The 22,946-nt window shown below is 34.1% G+C and overlaps 1 protein-coding gene across 2 annotated transcripts in view; it reads left to right on the forward strand.

Moving 5' to 3' along the window:
- Nucleotides 1-19,523, forward strand: part of RB1CC1 (RB1 inducible coiled-coil 1) — a 65,976-nt gene extending 46,453 nt beyond the window's left edge. The window contains exons 15-24 of one of the 2 annotated variants that reach the window (XM_054284769.1): nt 373-2,288; nt 6,079-6,238; nt 8,461-8,569; nt 8,689-8,929; nt 10,502-10,553; nt 11,616-11,663; nt 14,732-14,790; nt 16,456-16,592; nt 18,138-18,208; nt 18,557-19,523. In XM_054284769.1, the coding sequence (XP_054140744.1) occupies nt 373-2,288; nt 6,079-6,238; nt 8,461-8,569; nt 8,689-8,929; nt 10,502-10,553; nt 11,616-11,663; nt 14,732-14,790; nt 16,456-16,592; nt 18,138-18,208; nt 18,557-18,634 (2,871 nt within the window). In that variant the 3' untranslated portion in view covers nt 18,635-19,523. The remainder of the gene's footprint in view (nt 1-372; nt 2,289-6,078; nt 6,239-8,460; nt 8,570-8,688; nt 8,930-10,501; nt 10,554-11,615; nt 11,664-14,731; nt 14,791-16,455; nt 16,593-18,137; nt 18,209-18,556) is intronic. The other variant, XM_054284770.1, reaches the window with a different exon arrangement.
- Nucleotides 19,524-22,946: the final 3,423 nt, after the last annotated feature.

A 22,946-nucleotide genomic window follows, 5' to 3' on the forward strand; every position in this document is an offset into this window, starting at 1 on the left:
CATTGGCAATAATAGAATAAAAATATTTTACTAATGAAATTATTAGGAAAACCGAAATACATAGGCTGTAAAGAACCAGTGCCTATTTCTGACTGGTAAGATGCAGTTGACTATACTCTACATAGGACTTTGGGGTAGGTGAACATTTAGTATTTATGTGTTTACAAATGATACTTTTCTGAAACTTAATGGAAGATCTCCTTGATTTTCTGCAATTTTTGCTTAAGTTTTAGTAGTACATATTTTGAATCGTTACAAATAATAAGGCTGATTTTTTAAAGTTCTTGTTTTGCCTTGTGATTTTGAATTAATTTTTAATATTAACAGTTCTCGTTATCATTTGATATTTATTTCTTGTTTTGTAACTTGTAGGCCTCCAATAGTCAAGCATCACCACAATCTGCTACCACGCCAAGGACAGAAAGTGCTACAGGAACCGCAATTGCTACCTCTTCAAGAACTCCTCCATCACTCAGTCTTCAGGGTCCCCTGTGTCCTCCTGTGTGTCCCCCAGCTCCATTGGAAGAATTGTCTCCAGACAGCATTGATGCTCACACGTTTGATTTTGAAACTATTGCCCATCCAAACTTGGAGCAAGCTCTTAAGCAAGGATCATTAGACTTGGATTCATTGGCCGAGAGCCCAGAATCTGACTTTATGTCAGCAGTAAATGAATTTGTAATAGAAGAAAATCTAGTGTCTCCTAATGTTGTAAGTGATCCACAAAGCCCAGAAATGATGGTGGAATCTCTTTATTCTTCAGTTATCAATGCAATAGACAGTAGGCGTATGCAAGATACAAGTTCCTGTGTAAAGGATGTTTCAGTAGAAAATGCTTCTCTCAGTGTTTGTGTGGAGAAATGTAGAGTTATTGCACAAGACTCAAAGGTACATTTAAGAGGTATAAAAGAAGATCTTTGCCATTTCAAAACACTTGTACAAAGAGAACAGTGTGACTTTTCTAATTCTTTAAAATGTACTTCCTTAGAAATAGTAAATACAATTGAAAAGGTGAAGCTTTCACTTGAAAAAACGCTAAACGATAAACATCAAAATGAATTACAGTCTTTGAGAAGTGAGTATGAATCTAAAATTAACAAATTACTGGAGGATGGTGAAGAAAGTAAAAAGAAAATCAAAAAGTTAAAAGGTGACCTGTTAGGTCTTGAGGAAGTTCTTCAGAATAAGAATGATGAATTTGCAATAGTAAAGAATGAGAAAGAAGCTGTGGTTTGCCTTCAGAATGAGAAAGATCAGAAATTACTTGAATTGGAATGCCAAATGGAGACACAGAATTCTGAAATCAAGGAACTGAGGCAGTCACGTGAAATTGTACTTGAAGACTTGAAAAAACTTCATGTTGAAAACAATGAGAAACTACAACTCCTGAGGGCAGAACTTGAGAGTTTAGAGCAAAGCCATTTAAAAGAACTGGAAAGCAACCTTCAAGCCAGGCATTTACAGGAATTTGAGAAGGTCCTAGCTGAGCACAAGGACTGTTTGGATAAGTTAAAAAAAGAGAACGAGCATAGACTTGAACAAATGCAGGAATCTCATGAGGTAGTTATGAAAGAGAAACAACAACAAGTAGAAGAGTTACAACTGAAGGTTTCAGATCTGTCTGATTTGAGGTGCAAACTAGAAGTTGAACTTGCCCTGAAAGAGGCAGAAACTGATGAAATGAAGCTTCTTTTGGAAGAAAGCAGAAATCAGCAACAAGAGACCTTAAGATCTCAGGTTGACAAGGAAACTGAAAGCTTAAGAAAGGAGATAGATAAATTAAACAATAAAATACAAATCAGCAGTGATGAACATCAAGTGGGCTTATCAGAACTAAGGACTCTGATGACAATTGAGAAAGATCAGTGTATTTCTGAGCTAGTAAATAGGTATGAAGAAGAATCAAATTTGCTTAGAACTGAGTTAAATAAAGTAACGCTTCTTCATCAAAAAACTGCTGAGGCAGAAAAAAGACTTTCAGAGCAAATAACAGAACTGCAAAGTAAGTTAGAGTTGGAAATGACCGCCCTAGAGAAGGAAAAAACAGAAAAATTGTCTCTCTGTGAGCAGCAGGAAAAATATGAAGCTATTATCCATAAGCTAAAGGAAGAGAAAGAACTGCTAATATCTAACCAAGAACAAGACAGGCAGTTGCTCATTCAGAAGCTCAATTGTGAAAAAGAGGATGCAGTACAAACTGCTTGTAAAGAGTTGGAATTACAGAGGGAAGCTGCTGAAAAAGGACTTTTGGAAAAAATACTGCAACTTGAGATGCAAGTGAATCAGAGGTACTGTAAGAATTTTGTTACTGTGTTTTCCTAGGATTTTAATCAATATGGTATATTTACTACATGCTGTGCAGTAACTAAGATTGTTGTACTTGTAATAGTGTTTATCTGTATTGGTTTCTATATTCACATTTCAAAATATTGATAGGTAGTGGTGTTCTCATTTCTGTAGTTCATTTCAAGGACTGTAAAATATGTTACACAGGATTATTTCAAGACAGCAACGAAGGTTTTATATTTCAGTCGTGTTGAAGGAGTGTTTTCATTTTCACAGTAGCAAATTGCAATTTTGATGGTCTCAGCCCCTCTCTTTTCCCATCCTTGCTCCGCTAGCACTGTGTGAGCATGCAGTGGCTTGCTTTTGGGTAGCCTGATAACTTTCCTTATTGGCTAACTGTACACCAGCTTGGTGATAATGGGGCATGAAAACTTGTGTGAGAGTTTATACAGGATTGACTGAGAGCTGTCCCATGGCCACGTGCACTTCCAATGACCTTCGCTGCCCCACTTACCTATTTCAGTGTCTTCAGTTTGAGTTTCGTAATGAAACACAAAGGTGCAACATATTCTTAAATAACATCCTAACATCACCATTTTTCTTTGTTAATTTCTGGAGAGATTTTTCCATTTTAAAAATATGGTTTTCCCTAGCCAAGAATGCGTAGAATTACTCTTTCTATTGTATCTTACATACTTATGAGTTTGTAATGCCTGCCAGCAGCCTACATTATGTTGGTATAGAATGGAAATAGTAGAATTTTTCCATGTGACTAAGGCTTAGCAACAGTATTTTTTTAAATGCTAGCATTTATCATTTATGTTCTTGTGGTGTGAATCAATGCAGCAGATCGATCTTGTTTGTAAAATCTTAATAGAGAAATTTTTTCCCAGGTATTAGGCTATACCAAGTATGTGAAATGGGAAAAGATCAATAAAATGGACAGAATTGACATAAAAGCAAGAATATTGCAAAAAATGAGTACAGACTTAAGTTAGCTTTTAAATTTTTAGTATCAAGGTACTGTTAAAAGAAAAAAAGATAGGAGAGGGGAGGTCATGCAGAGTCCAACAGCATAGTCATAGTCCAAGGGAAATGAGAATATCTGCTTCACTGGAATTGTCTGTTACCTCAGGATTTTCATGTGCAAGCAAGTGCATGATTATGTGATGGGTTAGTGCCTGTGTTTGCTTGTCAGTGTATAAAGAAATGCATCAAGATAATATTGCTTCTTTGAATTAAGTTTGGGATAATGAAATCTAAGAACAGCCCTTCTTAATTGAAGAAAATACTCTGTTAATGAAATATGGTGTGATGAGAAGAAAAAAGATAAATTCTGCATTCTTTTAATTTTCTGTGTATTTATGCATTGTAGAAATTTGAAGAACTTGACTCAACAGGAAAAAGATGTAGCTGTGTCATCAGACTTTTTAAAAATCCACCTACACTTATCTTTCAACTTGTGATTACAGCTGTGTGTATTCTTAGTCAAACTGGATAAAACAGATAATGTATTTCAAAGAAATATTATCTGCTTCAATCCAAAGAAGTGCTGTTAGTTTGTTACAAAGTTCTGTAAAGTAATTTAAGTTTTAGTGTGACATTGAAATATATTTTGCCTCCTCAGGCTTCTTTTTATGCCTTTGTTCTGCTGTTATTTTTTTTTCTCTAGGAATCAAGATATATACTATGTTTTTATCTCCAGAGTGCTTATATGTTGAGTAAATCTGTCCTAAGATTTCAAAGTTACTATTTACTTGTTTGATTTTTGAATTCTTAAAACCCCAAGCTATGTCAATAACTCAGGTTGATTTGTTATTCTCACTCATTGTTTAGCAGTTGTAATGGTAGAAAACAACTTTTATTTGGCATGTGACTATATGTTTGTTGTTTTCTGCAAGAGTAATGTTACATAAGCCATTCAGAAGGTACAGATGGAGAGACAGATTGCTAAATTTTACCTGAGTACTGTACTGGTGTCAGGAATTTAGGGTTTTCCGTGGAAATTAACAAAAATATTAAGAGGCAACAAAGGAATGTTTGCTATCCATGCATTACCACAGTATAAAAATTAACATAGTTTGGTGTGTCTGAAAATCAAGTCATTTTGATAAAGAAAGATAATAAAACTGCAAGGCATTTGTAGTTTCATTTACTCTTTCTGCACTATGTAGTAGTGTAAAACAGTAGAGAAAACCACAATATCTTTAATGACTTGTTGTTAAGCATTTTTAAACAGTTTTCTGGTTAGTTAAAATATCTATAATACTCTAAAGAATGTTAAAAGTAGAATAGGAATCCTAACTGCTTTAAAGATGAAATTACTGCTTTGGTATGTTGCAGTCTTAGTATTGCCCAGCCACTTCTGTCAGATCACCAATATGTAGTGGAGCTTCACAGAGTGCATGTCCTCTCTCTCTCTCCCCTAGCTGGGCTTCACTTAGAAATAAATTGAAATTTAATCAAGCATGAAAATGTTGACTTGGTAGCACAAAAAAATATGCCTGAGTGTTTAATGACTTTGTTTTCTCTGCTTATTTTACTTCTGACTTCTAGAATGTCAGAGGCTGTTTAGCCACTCTTGAGAACTTCAGTTGGCTTTTAGAGCTCTTTTATTTAGAGCTTCTTATGGGCTTTTTGAGTGCTTAGCTGCTGCATAATAGTTTGTATATTCAGTATATCCCCATGTGGTAAAACAAGTAGCAGTGTTAAGTACATTCTTTGTCATCTTAGAGCAATGCAAGTGTTTGCTTGCAAAGAAACCCCAATCTGAAGATATGTGCTTTTGGTATCTTGAAAATAATAAAGTTAGCCATTGTCACTGTTGCTGTAGTTGACAAGACCTTTTCAGATTAAATGTTTAAACCTACTGCCTGGTACAGTGATGAGGTATGAGAACTGGTAATGTGCTAGCATCCTTTGCAGAGCAGCAATATCTTTTACTTGGCTGTCATTTGCAAGCAGTAGTGCAGGCAGTCCATCTGAGAGGCAGATGATTTCTGCTTTGGTTTAGTTCAGCTAAGAGCTTTGGGTTTAAATATGATTAGTTGTAATATCAGTATGGTTTTAATATGATTCTGGTGCAGATGAATAACAGAAACTTAATACAATTTTTCACAATTGTTGCCCAACTACAGGGTTTCTCTATTCTAAAGTTCTTCAGAGGCATTCTTGGTAACTCAAGCCAAAGCACAGAAGAGTGTAGTTAGTTTTTGCTTCAGTGGTGAGAAATACTTCGCTTATGTAACATTGTTTCAAAAGCCATTTAAGGTCATTATCCTGCCTTTGTGACTGTTGATGGTTTCCTTCCTTTATGATCATCGCTGCTGTCCTCCAGATTCTGCAATCCAGAATTTTGAGTTTCACATCTGAATTCCTTAGCATCAGACTTCTGCTGAATTATTTTCCTTATGTGATATTTCTGAAGGCTTTGCATTTTGACATACTAAGTATCTTTGTGACGTTGATAGTTGTTTCTTTCTACCACTTTGCTGACTTTCTGTTACATTACTAAAAGTATAAACAAAAATCCTCCCCCACCACAAAACTTCAAAATTAGAGCCAGCATGCTACGTTTAAAACAGAGAAAACCCAAGTAAGAATTGGTGAGATGCTCATGATTAAAAAGTAGAACTGAAGTTAGTAAGGGTTTAATTATAATATAGTATTTATTAAATATTTCAGAAATAATGTCTCAAAATGCACGTCTGACTTTTTGTGTGTGTGTTTATTTCATGTGTTGTGGGACTTGGTATATGCTGCACATTTAAAGCCTAAACATTTTCTTTTAAGTCCTCCTGCTGAATCATCTGCTGAATCAAACTTAGTCGCTGAACTTCAGGAGAAGCTTCAGGAAGAAAAAATGAAGTTCTTAGAGCAACTTGAAGAACAAGAGAAAAGAAAGAATGAAGAAATGCAGAACATCAGAACATCACTCACTGCAGAGCAGCAGGTAAAACTGATTTTATTTTTTTTTTAATTATTTTTGCTCCCAGGACAATTGTATTCTTTTGCTGCTTTGAAGTTAGAGTACGGTTTTCTCTTTTGCTCTGTAACACTTTCACATTCTAAACTTGTGTGATTATCTGAAGCCAGGATATGATGTGTTAATGTAATCAAACATTTAAGCATTAAGGAAAAAAAAATGCAACAAAGAAACCAACAAAAAAACTCCACTAGAAAAAAAAAACAAAACCAGAAGGCGAAACCAATTACCAAACAACTGGCAATCCAGATTCAATTTTTGTGACTTCCTTTGCTGAAGTGCTTGGAATCTATATTCATTCATTTCTTTAACTGCAGAAAGAGACCAGGTATTAAAAAATTTGTGGACAACACAAAATTAATTATTTGAAATACTAATTGATCTGGAATCAATTAGTATTTCACTGTCTTTTAAAGTTTATTACCATGGACAGGTGGTGTTTTGAGGTTCAAAGCATAAACATATTGTGTTTTGAGGTTCAAACAATGTACGTTGCATTTTATGTAATAAACTTAAAGACACTGTGTAGTCCTTATCTTGATAAAAATCACATTGCACTGGATTATTATTTTACATCTAAATCCACACATTTTTTCCTTTCAAAACATCTTGGGGTTCTTAGTTTCTGTAGAGGAGTCTCAAGTTCCTAAATTAAATCTGTTAGTAACAGCTATTATCTGCAGCTTTGTTGCATTTAAACACTGAGAAAGGATTTTCTGTTTTAAGCACCTCTCCTTACTGTAGCTGTGGTAGGATCAAATAAGGACAAAGAGACAAGGGTGGTGATCAGCCAGCTTGGTGAATGAATGCAATGAATCACTTGATACAGGGAGTAGGGAACACAAAATTGCAGATGACTATAAAGAAAGGGGTCTTACTGCAATTGGGCTACAAGCATTAATGCTGAAGTTAGCCTTACATAGTAGATCGAATAGGAAATTTTTTCCTAGATTGGTAATAATTTGATTTATTTTTCCAATATTCCTTAGTATTCCATTTTCCTCATTATCTAATAGTATTCTTCATTTCTGGAGCAGACCATGGAAGGGAAGGTTCGGAGGCATTGGCAGCAAATTCCAGGGAAAGCTGGAACTTTAAAAAAAAAAAACAACAAACAGTGAACCAAACCCAAAAAAGACCCCAAGCAAAGCAAACAAACACTCCAAACCCAGAAAAAGGGTGTATCAGTCAGTACTGACAGTTTACTTCACCTTTGTCTTTTTTGGGTTTTGTGTTTTTTTCCTCTGGGAAGTTTCCTTAGGTGCCGCTTATGCTTTTGTTATGTAGACATATAACAAAGTTATATATATGTATATATGTTATATGTATGTATATAACAGAGTTATGTTATGCAGACATAACAAAGGCTGCTGTGCCCTATGTAAGTTGTGTAGCCCACCAAATAGTTTGCATTTTAAGAGTTGATAGGCATATATCAAGAGAATCTTCAAAGTCACAGAAGAATTAAAAGTAATTTGAAATATCCTTTTAGTAGATGGTTGTTAGTAGGTTTTGTCTGTCTCTTCAGCAGCGCCCTAAGAGTTAAAGGGCACAATGATCAGTAGAAGTACTGAAGAACTGGAAAGATTTTTTTAGACTGGTACTGATGGCTATGCTGGCCACTTCTTATGCTTACCTATTCAAGCTTTTAACCAGGATTCCTGTGTATCTTTTGCAATAATTAATTGTTCACTGAAGAATTAATGCATGACTTGAAATGTATTTTTAATTCAGTTTATAGTGTATTGGTGATGGTATTTTTCTTTTTCATTTTATGTAACACATCTGGATGCAGTTCAGTTTTATCTTAATAATGCAAAGCCTTCAAGTAACTGTTTTAAATATAGAATGCTCAAGTAATTTACATTAACTGGAATAAAAAATATTAAAGAAAAATCTTTGAACCAACTTAGGGTTTTTTAAATTATTTCTTACTGTACTACTTGTATGTATCAGGCTTGAGGGAATGGGAGGATTAAAAATGAAATTACTTACAAAAAAATTTTAAAGAAAAACATAAAAATAAAATGTACTGGCATTTTATTTCTTCACCAAAGCAATAAGTAAAAAAGTTTTGATTTCTTCTTTTATTGTAGAAAACTGAAATGCATGCTGTCTTTTTGTACTATCTTGCACTACATTTTTGCAGTGTATTCCTTATTTCAGTAATACTTCCTCTCTGTTTTCAGACCAACTTTAACACTGTTCTGGCAAGAGAGAAAATGAAAAAAGAAAACATAATTAATGATCTTAGTGACAAATTAAAAGTTCTTACACAACAGCAAGAGAAAGATAAGGGTAAGCAAAGTTCTGAAGAAGTTTCATCTTTTCTAATGGGACTGTTCCATTCTTTGCAGATTGGTTTTGATCCTTAGTGCTGCTGTAATTAAAAGAAATTCCATTTATTTGTGTCATAGATTTGATTGAAACACTTTCTGAAGATAGAGCTCGCTTACTTGAAGAGAAGAAGAAACTTGAAGAAGAAGTTAATAAACTGAGAAGTAGTAATTTTTCTCCATCAACCTACTTGGCAGCAGCGTCAGAAGCTTGTGGAGCCTGTGCAGCTGATGTGCCCACAGACACAGAGAGATTGGTTGCTGACTTTGGGGCTGAGGGGAGAATGGATTCCACAATGGAAACCAGTATGATGGCTGTGCAGTAAGTATGGAGCATTAGAGCAGAAATAAAGCATGCTTTTGTTCTGGAAATGTGTGCTCTTGGGAAGTGTGAAGTACAGATGGGCTTAGTGTTTAATTCTCCTGTCTTTGATGCCTTTTAAACATACATGTACATACAGTTGTGGTGTCACAATCATTAGGAATGTGTGGGTTTGATGACTTTCAAGTATGCAGCTGCAAGGTGAAACTTGGCCCCACAATCATGATGTAAAAGAACGTACCTAAGTATTCAAAACTTAAGTCAAACAGAAGGAAAATTGTAATGGTGAATGAACTGTGAGGCTGCATTTTACTGACATATCTTTTGAACAGTGTCTCACTTTCATGCCACTAGCATTGTAAAAAACCCCAGGCTTCTCCTCTATACCTTTCACAGAAGTAAGAAACCTGACTGGCAACCACACAGAGGAGCAAGGTTTTTATCAGAGGACAAGAGCAAAATAGTTAGATGTACTTACATTGACTTTAGTCAGTGTGCATCACAACCAATGCTGCCTGACCCAGAATCACATACCCAGAGCACTTAACAGCTTTGTAGAACTAAAAGTGAAAACTTGTCCTTGCCAAGCTAAACTTGCTCTGATAATAAAACCAGGAAGTACTCCATATTTTAAAAAAGAGCTGTTTCTTATAGTAATCATTATAGCCCTGCACTCTCAAAACAGATGTACAGAAAAAAATTTAAGGTGAGCTTGTGAACAATAAAATTATGACCCAATGTATGATTAGATGGAAACTTTCACAGGTTTCTGTTGACTGCTTCCTATTGCATGAGAGCTAAACAGCCTTTTAACTGAAATGAGGTAATGATTAGTATGGTTTGTTTATTTCTAATCTGGTAGTTTTCTGATAATTTTGATTGGATTTATAGCATGTTTCATCCCGAAACTTGTCTGTTTTCTCAACCAAATCGGTTTGGACTAGAAAATCGTTGTTTCTTCCCTATTTAAACTGCTTTTAAAGTACATTATTACTGTTTTAGGAATTACTGTTTATGTTCTTAAGCAATTACTTGGGATGTTAGCATTTATTTTATCATGCTCCAGTACTCAGTTTATCCCACAGATGAAGGGCAACAAGTAGCAAGTTGACATTAGTGTCTCTACCAGAGAGTACCAGGGCACTTCAGAATACTCCCCAGTAGCTTTTGAGCTACAGACCAGGAAAATGGGACATGATGAAGCTGAATTGCAATATCAGGGATTAACTGTCAAAGCATGTGGGGCTGTATCTTTCATCCTGGTGTCTTGAAAACAATGCAAAATACGAAGAAATGCCCTGATGTAGCTTGATAAACTAATCAATGGCTGAAAATTCACTGGCTTGTTGTGACAAAGAACCTCCTGGGTTTAAAGAGAAGGAAAAATAATCCAAAACCCCATCCATAAATATCAATGCTGGTTCCTAAGTGTCTTTCTATGATGTTTCTTCTGTGCTAGCAAATATATAACACTCCTCACTAAGTGAAGATAACAGGTCAGTGTGGAAAAGACAATTTTTGATTATTAAAAAAAGGTTAGTTTTTAACCTGTCCATTTTCTTTCTCTTTTAGTGAAAATGTTCATATGTCTGAAGAAAAGCAGAGGATAATGTTGCTAGAAAGAGTGAGTAGATTGATTGTTTGTGAGGTTAAGTGCTTAATGACTAAGTACTTAAAAGTATGTACATATAAAGTTGTGCTGTGGTCAGTTATATGCTCTGATGCATCATAGTGTCTGCAGGGTTTATCAATATGATTTCAGGGAATCTTTTTTCATTGTACTTTTGGATCACTGTATTTCACTGAAGTAATTTAAGATAACTATTAAAACATTACTCTTGACCTATCCTTGCTTTGTTTATGTGGGCTTTAGTACAAGTGACTGATCTGTCACACTTGTTAGGAGTCACAGATCATTGATACAGAGAATTTATATAGAAAGAAAAGTTACAACTTCTTTTTCTAATTAAGAAATACAAAACAGTTGGATAGGATTTAAGATTGATTTGCCACTTACTCATAAAAATGGGTAATTTTTCCTCATAGGCTGTATTCTTGGTAAAATATGAGATTAACCTCTAGTAGTTATGCTGGAGTATTTCAGATTCTAGTAATTTTTAACTGGCCAGTCATAGCTAACTTCATCTCAGTTGTCTTTGAAGTTGACCTTTCTTTTTTTTTAAAAAAAAAAAAGGTATCATTAGCTTCCAACTTTTTAGGATCACTTGGACTAAAAACTGGAACCAAATAAAGAACAGGAATGCTTTCTGTTAATGGATTGTGACACTGTATGAAGCAACTGCCTGAGTGTTTCTGACTACGAGCACATGCATGCTTTTTTCTGTCATCTGATTGCAAAGGATTTGTCATGGGTAGAACCTATAACATAATAATATATTACATTTCTTTTGCTGTTCTATCATTTACATGTTTTTCTAACTGAAACAGAAATATGACTATGCAGGTACAATCATAGCATGAAGGTTTGTAGCACTAGGATAATTCCTAGACTTCAAGGGGTTTTTTGCATGTCTTCGTTCAAAAGATGCTTTGATAATTGTTTTAGAACTGAAGGATGTAGTATTGTACAAGTAGTTGGGCTCTAGTCATATCAGAACTTTAAAAAAAAAAGTTTGTACTACATGAAGTATAATATCCAGTTAATCAGATTAAGTTTTTCTTTTAGACTTTGCAGTTGAAAGAAGAGGAAAATAAGAGATTGAATCAAAGATTGGTAAGTATTTGTGCAATCCATTTTTTAGGCCTCATGAAAAAGTAAGAAAAGCTTAAAAATGTTAAATTTGTTAATATCTAACTTTTTTTTAATTAATTTAAAAAATATTTAAAGTGTTAAGGCAAGTGGTGAATAGGGAACCTTATAACCTTCGAGAGGTTACATGAGCTTAGTCTTCTCATGGAAAAAGATTCACAGGACTGAGAAGTGACTTCTTCCCAAAGAGCACAGACCATCCAGAGTTGGGGTAATGGGGTGGTAATTTCCAGGGCACCATGACTCAGTTTTCAGCAGCAGTAGATTCAAGGCCAGTTTACATGAATATAAATATGCCTACACTTTAAGCATAATTGGCAGTGTTAACAATAACTTACAGATTGTTTTGGGAAAACTGTACCTGCCACCTTAGGTGTGAAACTGTAATTCTGCCTAGTAGCTGGAAATGCAGGCGGGCACCATATGAAATGCTACAGTAATTGCCTATGGAAGGAAAAATAATTTAGTCACAGAGTGCCCTTGATTCCTGTAGTATAAATTCTTCTCCTTTTATTTATTCCCTCTTTGTCCATGCTAGCAGGTCTCAATCTTAAGTCTTAAAAAAATTCCTGTATGTATAGGCACATCCTTTGGTTGGACGGCTATGGAGATCACACTTTCTTTAAGTGGCTGGTGATACCTAAAAGTTTGGTAGGAACTGATACCTCTATAGTGGGAAGTTAGACTTCATACCAGGTGTAGGGAAAGGTTGCAAGACATCTAAAAGTATAATTTTTCAAGGATTATTTTTAATTCAGAATGTCAGTGAAATACACAGAATTTACTTAAGTGTAATTTTTACAATAAAAACTCTAAATACACCCAGACAGTTTTTTAAACTTCTCTGTAGATTTTCTGACTCAAACCCTTGATATCTTGTCATATTAGAGTAAAATGAAATGGAAGAAACACTGTGTATGAGACAAATAGAGGATTATTCTTGTTATGATTAATAGAAAGCCATGTAGGAGAAATTGGTGGTTCTATGGTCTCTAAGGCAATTTAAATTTGATTTCTAAATGGAACTTCATAGCTTTTAAATTCCTTACTTATAAAGTAAGAGTTTTTCCATAGTGAGTTTTTATGATTTATCTCTTCATCCTTCTTTCTCTCTCCCCCTCCTTTTAAATGCCCTTCTAAAATTGAGATATGGATCAACACTTCAATACCCATGTTTATTTCTATTGAGGTACTTCAGATAAGGAGCTCAGAAGGCATTATGTGTGAAAAAGAAAATCTTCATAGGTCATTGGCTTTTGCAGAAGAACTTGTGGGTTACTTCTACAAGGAACAAAAAGGAGCTCCTTTTAATACATGGGATGTTATTACAGGATTTTTGTTATAGTAAATGAGTTATTGAGAAAGGGGAACATTTTTCTGTATAAAGGCTATTACAATTGTATTAATAAAATATTCCTTACTTGGTTTTAATGTAATTATTCTCAACATTCTAGTTTATTCTGTTTTTCTTGAAGTTAGAAATTAACTTCAGAAAAACTACAGAAATCAAGCTATTTTGTGTTTTCATTTAATATTTATTCCAGTTGGAAAAATTAGCAAGAAAATATCTGGTCTGTAAATCTGAAGAGAACTCTCAAACTCTTCTGTGAACACTCTAAAAAATTTGACAGATTTCATGCTAGCTGTGACTTTTTCAAGAAAGAAAGGTAGCCTCTAAAAAAATTTTTTAAATAATAAAAGTAAAAATTAAAACCAAAATTCTGAAGTTGGATCCTGTAAAGAAAACTGCTGAAAGTGTCATCAGAATTTGAGAGCATTCTGTGATGCACTACATTTAATTTGGACCCATTCTTTGAAGAAATGAAGAAAATGTACTGTGAATAGATTTCAGGCTCATACCAAAATATGCTGGTACTGCCTCTGGGGAAGGCAGGGGGCAAGATTGACAATAGGAAGGAAATTCTCTGCAGGGAACCGTATCTGAGTTACAGCTGAAAAATCACATGCTGAACTTCAAGTGTGAGCAATCTAGATTTGAATAGCATGTATAAATGGTCCAGGAAGTAAGAATGGATGGAAAAACTGCAGGAGCTCTAGTCAGAGTTTCTGTGGAGCAATTATGAATTGTCTGTTGTAACCTCCTTACAACAGACAATTCATAATTGAGGGTGATGGAACTGATACATTTATATCTGAACAGCTTCCCCAGCTACTTGCCTGCCCAGGGGCTAGGTGTTCCTTTGGAGATAGAAGTAGCATTAATTACCCATTGTCATTTCTTGTTATCACAGTTCTTGTAGAAACTTTGTGTGCACTTATGTTTATTTTTAGGTCTAGTTTGTCCTATTGAAGTTGTTCCATGTGCCAGTATTTTATTAATTTAAACACAATTAAAAGAAAATATACATATAGGAGCCTTACAGGCTTATATACATATAAGACCTTATATATACATATAAGACCTTACAGAATTGAACCTTTGTTTGGTCTTAGTAAATCTGACTCCAGTTTTGTTCCAGGGAGTGCTGCCCTGTTGATTACAATAAACTTGAGATTTTGTGACTGTGGAAAAACTGAGAGACTATCTTAAGCTCAACATCTAGAGTTTAATTGTAATAAACATGTTTAATCTGTGGTGTTCTGCCATCAGCCTTTTCTGGTGCCAGTGACTTCTCTGTTAGAATGAACACATTTATGATAAGTCTTGTGTATGCCCAGAGTAAATCTTCACTGACACTGATATGAAAAGCTCTTCCCAGTTTTAAATAATGAGGGAGAAGTTAGTTATGCTGGAACATTTATAATCAAAGGTAGCCATTAAAAAAAATACAATAATAAAAACCAAAACCGAACCACAAGCAACCAAACCCACTACAGAACAGGATCACAAAAGTATCGCGGGTTTTCTGAGTGAGTATAAAATCTGTAAGACTAGGCACTGTTTGAAATCAATGAAAAATCATCTTGCCATGCTCTTACCTGCAATGTATATTTCATCATAGCTTGCTTAATGGGAAGTATGTACTTAATAGCTATTCTCTTTTTACTTAATAGCTTTTCTCTTTTTATAGATGTCCCAAAGCATGTCATCAGTATCCTCAAGACATTCTGAAAAAATAGCAATTAGAGAGTAAGTACATGTTAATTTTCATGTACATAGATAGATATGCTTGGAATAACATAAGTGTATAGTTAATGTTATACTTCTACTGTTCTTGCTCTGTGGTGAAAGGATGCATAGATCACTATAATTCAGCCATCAGCTATTGAACAGTCCCAGTTGAGCATAAATCAAATTTTATAAAACCTTTTTATAAACAATCAAATGGCCTTTTTGAATTCTCTGTCAGTGACTTTCTTGAATTCCATACTTCGTAGGATTTCTAGAATTCTCTGAGGCTTTTTTTAGATTACTTTTTTGTTTACTTGTAACCTTGAAGTCTGAGAAAAAGGAAATCTGTTCATCCTGAATATGCATAGTGCTGTATTATATTTCAAGAGAAGTCTTACCTTCCTGAAGTCTTCCAAGTTCTTGTCTTACTTCACCTAAATGAAATAAAATAACTGAAACATTTTGTTAAGTATTATCAATCTGTTAGCAGCTGCATTTAGAATTGTTGCTGGAAAAAGAAGTATCCTTGAAAAATGTAAAAGCTACAGACAACTTTCAATTAATATTAGGCTTATATATTACTTGAATAATATTAAAAAATCTTTGGAGAAAGAGAAAACCTGCACAGATTTTCTATTAATGTTTTCTGAATTACACGAGTTTTCATTTTTGCTGTAACAAGATCAGGATGTGAAGAATAATTTTGTTTTCCCTGTAGCATCTGAAAATTGTCCCAAGTGTCTTGGTAGTTTTTGAGGAGGAAAACGGTATGAAAGAAGAATTCATCTGTCCAGTAGAGATGTTTTTAAGTCTATATAGCCTGTCTTCATAGTAAGTCTAGGCAGAAAAGTTTGGAATATTGTTTATTAAATCCAAAAATTAACTTTAAAGATGATGACCTAAATTTCTCTAGATTTACTCACTTGATTGTCTGTGTATCTGTAGTCTCCTTCTATGGAGAAGTTTTTCACTTTCTTTGCACTTCCTCCCTCATCCCCAGAGGAGTAGTAATATTTATTCCTAGAGCTCCCTTGTGATCTAATGCTTAATTTGTAGCTAATCTAGATTTCATTTCATTAATGGGTAAATAATTTACTCACAACACTTTACACTGTGGAACAAGAAGTTTGGAGACAGAAGTTGCTCTCTGAATTCTGTAGTTGAAACTTTGCATGAGAACTTGGTATTTTGTGTTACCCTGGTGTCAGAAAAGCTGAATTTTAAAACGTTTTATGTACAGTTGCCACAGTGTTTCTTTGGTTTTTCATCATTTTATCAAAGGTAAACACTTCATTCCTTACTTGTCTTGTGTGCTTAGAATTTTAAGATTGGAAGCTGCATAAATGTTCTTGCTGTATTTTTCTGTGTTCATATTTTTTCAGTTTAAAACAACAAAAAATGTTTGTAAACACCACTACAGTGATGATTACCTTAAGTACCAGTGAAAAAAAATTATACAAAATTGAAACACTGGCATCTAGTTAGGTATTTGTGATTGTGTTTTAAAGAAAAAATGAAAGTTATTTTGAGAAAAAGAATCTGAGCTGATGGGTGTAGAACATTTCAAAAACACTTTTAAAGGTAGCCTGCTTTTGTTGTCCTCAGAAAATAGGAAATATATATGAGTTGGCATAGCACATGGAAATGTCTAGTTAAGTTCTGTGATTTTCTTTTTTTCCCTAGTTTTCAGGTTGGCGATTTGGTACTCATTATCTTGGATGAAAGGCATGACAACTACGTGTTGTTTACTGTTAGCCCAACCTTGTATTTCTTGCACTCAGAGTCCCTTGCTGCACTGGATCTCAAACCAGGTGAGTGTGGTAAGTGTCAGATTTTTTTTCTAATTATTATCTCCTCTTACAACTAACAGTCTTAACTTTCTAACACTAAGTGATTTTTATATGTATGTGATAAATACAAGAAGCATGTAAGAGTTGTCAGCTATCTTTGTAGCTTTTGCTACTTGTTCTGGTGCAAAATATTTTTCAAAGCAGAACATTTTTAATTAAAAATTTATATAGATGTTAATATCTTGAAAAACTGGGAAAAAATATCTGCATCTTCAAAGTAAGCTGTGGAAAAAAAAAAAAGAGGGAGAATATGCCTATTTGGTACACACACAGAGTATGTTAACATTCCCATCAGGCTACTTTAACTACTCAGTACAAATAATAAATAAAAACATGTAGGCAACAGTATATAGGAGTTTGCAAGCAATATTTTTGCTCATATTACCAAATTAAAGTGGTATTTATTATAATATTTTCAGAGAAGACTTCCAGTATTTCTTTATATTCAAGTTGATGACACATTTACTTTTTTTGTCCCAGAATTTTGAAGGCTTTTTGTTGGCTTTTTTTTGACAGCTGTCTAAACTTAGCAAAATTGAAATCTTTTTAAATGAGGAAAAATAACAATGCTTTGCACTAAACCATGGGCTCTACATGAAGTGGATTAATGGAAATGTCTTTAAACAATTGTGTATTTTGAAAACCCACCTGTGCTCCCAACTTTGTAAAAACATCTTAGAATATGCATCAAAAGAAAATTTGTATTAATCCCAATTTACCAGTGAAAGTTTCTGTGTTATTGCATGTCACAAGCTGTCAAATAATTTCCCTGAGCAGACTCGCTGTAGATTACAGTTATGGTGAAAGATAATAGATCTTGAAAAATTGTGTATTCTCCAGAAGAAAACTAAGCCCTAACTGGATTGTGAGTCTGCTGAGGGATCTATGCCATATGTCATTTGTGAAACCTTAGGAGAAAATGCCTTTCTTACTTCCAGATGTAATATATTCTGACCCATGGCATTAGTAGCGCATACATAGCTGTGTGAAATATGGTAGACTTTTCTTACTGGTTTTTGACATACATAAGATAAAAGCCATGTCAGTTTATATGTTACTGAGTGAGTACTCAATTCACTGACCTGTTTTCAGATGGACTTGGCTTGCTCTGGTCCTTACCAATTGCTGAATAGAGTTAATCACAAATCTAAGAAAACTGCAGATAAAACAAATACCAATACCTAACAACTGCCTGAGAGACACATTTGTCTCTGTCTCACTGCTTCAGGAAGCTATGTCTTGATTCTATTCCTGCATCAGGGAAGTGTGGAAAGTGAAATATCAGAACACTTGTGATAGGTTGTATTTGTGATAGGTTAAAATTGGTGTTGGCCTAGGTACTGCAAGTTATTCTTCTAAGGGCCACCAAAATGTTGCATTTAAATCTGATCTTACTTAATGTTTGTTTGTTTATTTAAACTGTGAAAAAAAAAACCTGCTTTTAATGAAAATATAATGTAGTATCCTGCTACCTGTAGTTGCTTATCCAAAATATTACATACATTTTCTCTTTAGCATCAGGTGCATCTAGGAGACCGTGGGTGCTAGGAAAAGTGATGGAAAAGGAGTATTGCCAGGCAAAAAAGGTAAGAAAATAGTAATGAGAAATCGTCTGTGATTAATAGAGAAAAAAGTATATTTTAGTATTTTTAACAGTTATGACAGATTCTCTCTGCATAAGAAGTTAGATGAAAATTGTCCTAAGTTCTGCTGTTCCTGCTTTTCTTTTGAGTCAGTGAATAGCAAGAGTAGGGGAACCAGAAGAGTTGAGTGAGCAGTGGGTTGGGTATTGGCGTCCACACTGTCCAGAGCCCTGCCAGACTCCTAAGGGTCTCCTGAATACTGAGTAGTGGGAATCAGTTTGAGCTTACAAGTACAAAAACCAGTAGAATAATTCCACATTTAAATTTTAATTTTTTTTTCTTTTTTTGTAGGCACAAAACAGATTCAAAGTTCCTTTGGGTACAAAATTCTACAGAGTGAAAGCAGTACCATGGAACAAGAAAGTATAACACAACAAAGTTTTACTTCATTCTGTCTCCATTCTTTTTTGACTTGTCCTTCAGTGCTCGTTCATCGCTCCAAATACCAGGCCATCTTTTTATACTGAGGTCATGTGACAAGATACGTCATTGATGTACTGCTTTTACTTTTTAACAGGTGACATTTTAGAAATTCATCAAAAACTCTGGCCCTAACTGCTTCGATTTTTTTACCCAGATAACTTTAAGAGTGTGGACCAAATGAGTTCATTTTCTCTAAGGGCAACCACATGAAACATGGTTTGTTTGCCATGTTAATTGCCTGTTAAATATACATTAGCTTGTATTTAGATGTTAAATGTTAGTTACCATTATTACCAGCATATGTCCTTTTGTGAAATCATTATCAAAGTACTTGCACTCTTTAACAGATTCTTTATATGTGTAAAATTCATCAACTATTTAAAGAGGGTGTTCATTGCATGCAGATAATCATATAATTTTTCTTCAACATGAGTTTGCCTCAGTAGATGAATAAAAATAACTACTGCAACTTGTTTCATTACATGAAAATGCTCTTTAATGTTAAAAAACCCTTGTAATTTGATGGACTGATTTTGAAAATCAGTCACAGTTAGATCTGCAATCTTCAAAAGCACTTTCGATGGATTGATCACACAGATTCTGAAGGGAAGACACCTGTGCTGTTTATTCAAGGTGAAGCACTTGTTCTTCCCAACAAAACAGAAGTCTTGTATTAATCTATTTAGAAAAATCATATTGATGAAATTGTATTTCATGGTTGAGTTTCAGGAAAAAACTCATTGTACATTAACCATACAAGAGTCATTTAAGTAACAAATTATTGTAATTGTAAAAGACATGTAGAATTTTAAAACAATAAAGATTTGAAACTGTATGTGTTTGAAGTATTTGTGTGCCTTTTAAATACTATCTCTAGTATTTATTTCATGTTAATCTGTTGCATCTTCTCTGTGGTTTCTCCGGCAGTTTCATTACATAGAAATACCCAAATTTTCTGAGAGGTAGTAATTTTCAAAAGCATTTGGGAATTACAAGAATTACCTTGTAATCATAAAAATGAATTTAAGTAGACAGAAATTTTAATTTTGCCAGCATATTAAATGCATAAATGACATTTTTAGTAGTTATACTGCCTACATTTTTTAAATGTAGTCTTATTTATTTTATTTTTAATAACAGTATAAAAGGGATATACTATAAATATGTAACCAATGGGAAGGGAATTTATGTGTTCAGCTATGACCTCATGCCTAGGATTCAGTCCATGGAGTTATTCAGCTGTGATTTATCTTTAGGTGTGGAGTGGAAGAGGAAGACGTAAAGAAACGATCACATGAACATCTCAATGCTTCTGCTCATATGTTTCAAATAATATTTCTCTATACTAACCAGTCCAGTTGAATACCCAGGAACATCTGTATATGCTTTATTTAAAATTTTGTTCCATAAAAATTTTAAGTTCAGATTTTTATGAAATGCATGGGCTTGTAACTGTATCATATCTTTGGTTAAATAAATCTAAGACAATTGATCTGTGGAAAACAGAATGTTATTTCGTCAAGTTGCCTTCTTACCTGGTTGTTAAATTTACTAGTTGATGTACTGACTTTTTAAAATTAGTTTTCTAATGTGCCTTGTTCGTCAAGAATAATATTACCATAGTTGAGTACTGCCCAGTGTCAAATATGTAAATAACATAAATCTATAGGACAGGTTTAATGCAGAGAAACAACCCATGATGCAATTTTTTTTTTAATCATTGAATTTTTCACCTTCACCGAAATGGGAATTCAGTTCTCTCTGCAATTTAGTGCAGTCTTTTCCTTAAGTCAACTTAGTCACAAGTGATTTAAGAAGTTGCACACATAGTATAACTCATTTCTTTAATTATGCCAAATGTTTAGAAGCCTTGATGTCTTTTACTCATTGACAAAACTTTCCCAGCCTCAGATACTACTGCTGTGAATATTGTAAGTCTTGTAGGGATTAGTTGGAAGCCATCAGACTTTGCTAAGAGGCAGTGAATCTCCTTCCATTTCTGGGAGGGCAGTTATTCCTTGAGTAGCAGCAGTGAATCTGTGTGGCAAGGGGCAATCCAGTGCTATAACATAAGACCCCACTCTTGTTATTGAATAATCTACTTCAAAGATAAATAAAATGTTGCCTAGAAATTTCTCAATGGAGGAAAGGATGTGTTGTCAATCAAGTTCTTACCAAGTTGGATAAAACTGCTAATTTGACGATGGCCCTACATGACAGAGTACCTACAAGGGGCACTCCTCCTTTTAGAGCATAAAAAAATACAGATTTTTCTTACACTGTGAATCATTAATCACTAAGGTTTGTGTGTCTTTTTGCCTTGTGTTGGTGACATACCATGAAGTTCATTTGTTGTAGGCTCTGAGATCGTGCCCTGAGTGCTGGAGTGAGGTGAGTACAGAACTCGTGCTGAAAATTAACTTCCTCACCAAAAAATCCAAAAAACCTCAGAAATTCCTTATTTTTGTCTATAAAAACATCTAAACTTTCTAGTCTTGTTTTACTGTTGCTTAGATTAAAAATACATACTTTTAAGCTTATATATGGACAGTAGCAGCAATGATTTATGATACTATGAAAGTTGGCTTGATTTCTAGTTTAAGATAAAAAGGCATGACTGAGGTTTATATAACTCAGAAACACATGAGCAATATATGAAAGTGAACTTGGGAAGCACCTAAATAAATTGATTAAAATAAATTGCTGTAATGCAAACTATGAGGGAAGAAAAACTTCCCTGCTGATATCTGCCACTTAATAGAATGCCAGGATGTATCTGTTATTGTTACATGACATAATATTTTAAAAATATAAATAAACAGCAGTGCCTTTGGGTTTTAGGAATATTTGTCATGTGTTTCATTTTATAATCTTTATGTATATTCAAAATGGAAATTCTGTCAAACAAACTCCCAACATACTCAGTAATGATTCTGAACAGTCATTGAGAAAAATGTAGTTTACATATTTTTGTATGTCACAGCCTTACTAGTTCTTGAAAGTATGTTTGTCATGTACCACCTATGTGCTTCGTCTTGCACCATAATAAAAATTTGTATATAGCTATATGATTTGGAAGAGGAGCATGGTCAGAAGGGATGGGAGAGAAGTGGGAGGATAAATTTGATGATCTCAAATTTCTCTAATTCTTTTCTGGAGCAGCATGTTGGAAACATAGCAGATACTAAAAATAAAAGCCTCTTGTGCTACTGCTAATACATGCTTATTCCAAAGTCTGGCTTTAGAGAGAGGAAATTTATTTTTCTGAACTGCAGAAGGGAAAATGAATGGTAGAAAAAGTTGATTGAAAGCAAATGCTGTCCTGCAGACTTAACACAGAAGGGATGTGATAATTTAAAAGGGATTTTTTCCAGTGTTCTTGGAAAGCTATATCCATTTGAATACTCTGAGAAGTATATTAGTTTTTGCGCTGCTCTGCAGTAAGTCTCTTGTCAGGAGCTTGTGCTGTTTAGAATTCAGCTGTGTTGCATTTGAATCTTAAGATGATCTGAGTAGGACCATTTTTACTGAAGTATACACTTTTCCCTAAGTTACTTATGTTGTATAGCAGAACTGGGAAATCTGCCCTCTGCAAAATTATTCTGTGCCTTTTTGCAGCACTAGTTTTCTTTGTGACCTACATTGCAGCTTTATTTTGTGGAGTTTAGCTAGAAGGCAGATTGGCTGTGAGCAGGTACGGTAAAAGTTGATTAGTACTTTGGAGTGCTGTATAGTTCCTGTATTTTTTAATTAATAAATTGTCATTTAATTATTATTTTAATTATAGTATTGCTTATTATTATAGTTAATGTTATAATAAATTATTATTAATTAATAATTTTTTAATCAATAAGTGCAGGCAATTACTGCTTAGTGTCAAATTAATAATTCAGAAATAGAGCATTCTCCATATAAGAGCTCCTTTTCCTTCTCAAGCCTTTTAAACTTCAGTGATCTATCTCAGTGCTGCATTTTAAGGTCACTGATTTCTTTATCTCACTTTACAAGCCATTCTGCAGTCCTGAAGCAGTGAAGATAAATGGGAAAGGATAAACAGTTACTTCCTTTAGCACTAGCTCTTTTAACAATCACTCATATTAACAACATCCACATAAAATACTGAGGAGCATAGGAAAGTCTAGTCCCCAGACTCCAAATACTGGCTAAGAATTGAGTTCAATATTGGTGCTCTCAAGCAGCATCAGATTTAGAGAACAGTTGAGGTTGTAAAGAACCTCCTGAGATTGTATTGCCCAAC

The sequence above is a fragment of the Melozone crissalis genome, unplaced genomic scaffold (genome assembly GCF_028551555.1).
Source record: "Melozone crissalis strain CALT ecotype California unplaced genomic scaffold, PUWL_Pcris_2 ptg000042l_1, whole genome shotgun sequence".
Classification (NCBI taxonomy): Eukaryota; Metazoa; Chordata; class Aves; order Passeriformes; family Passerellidae; genus Melozone; species Melozone crissalis.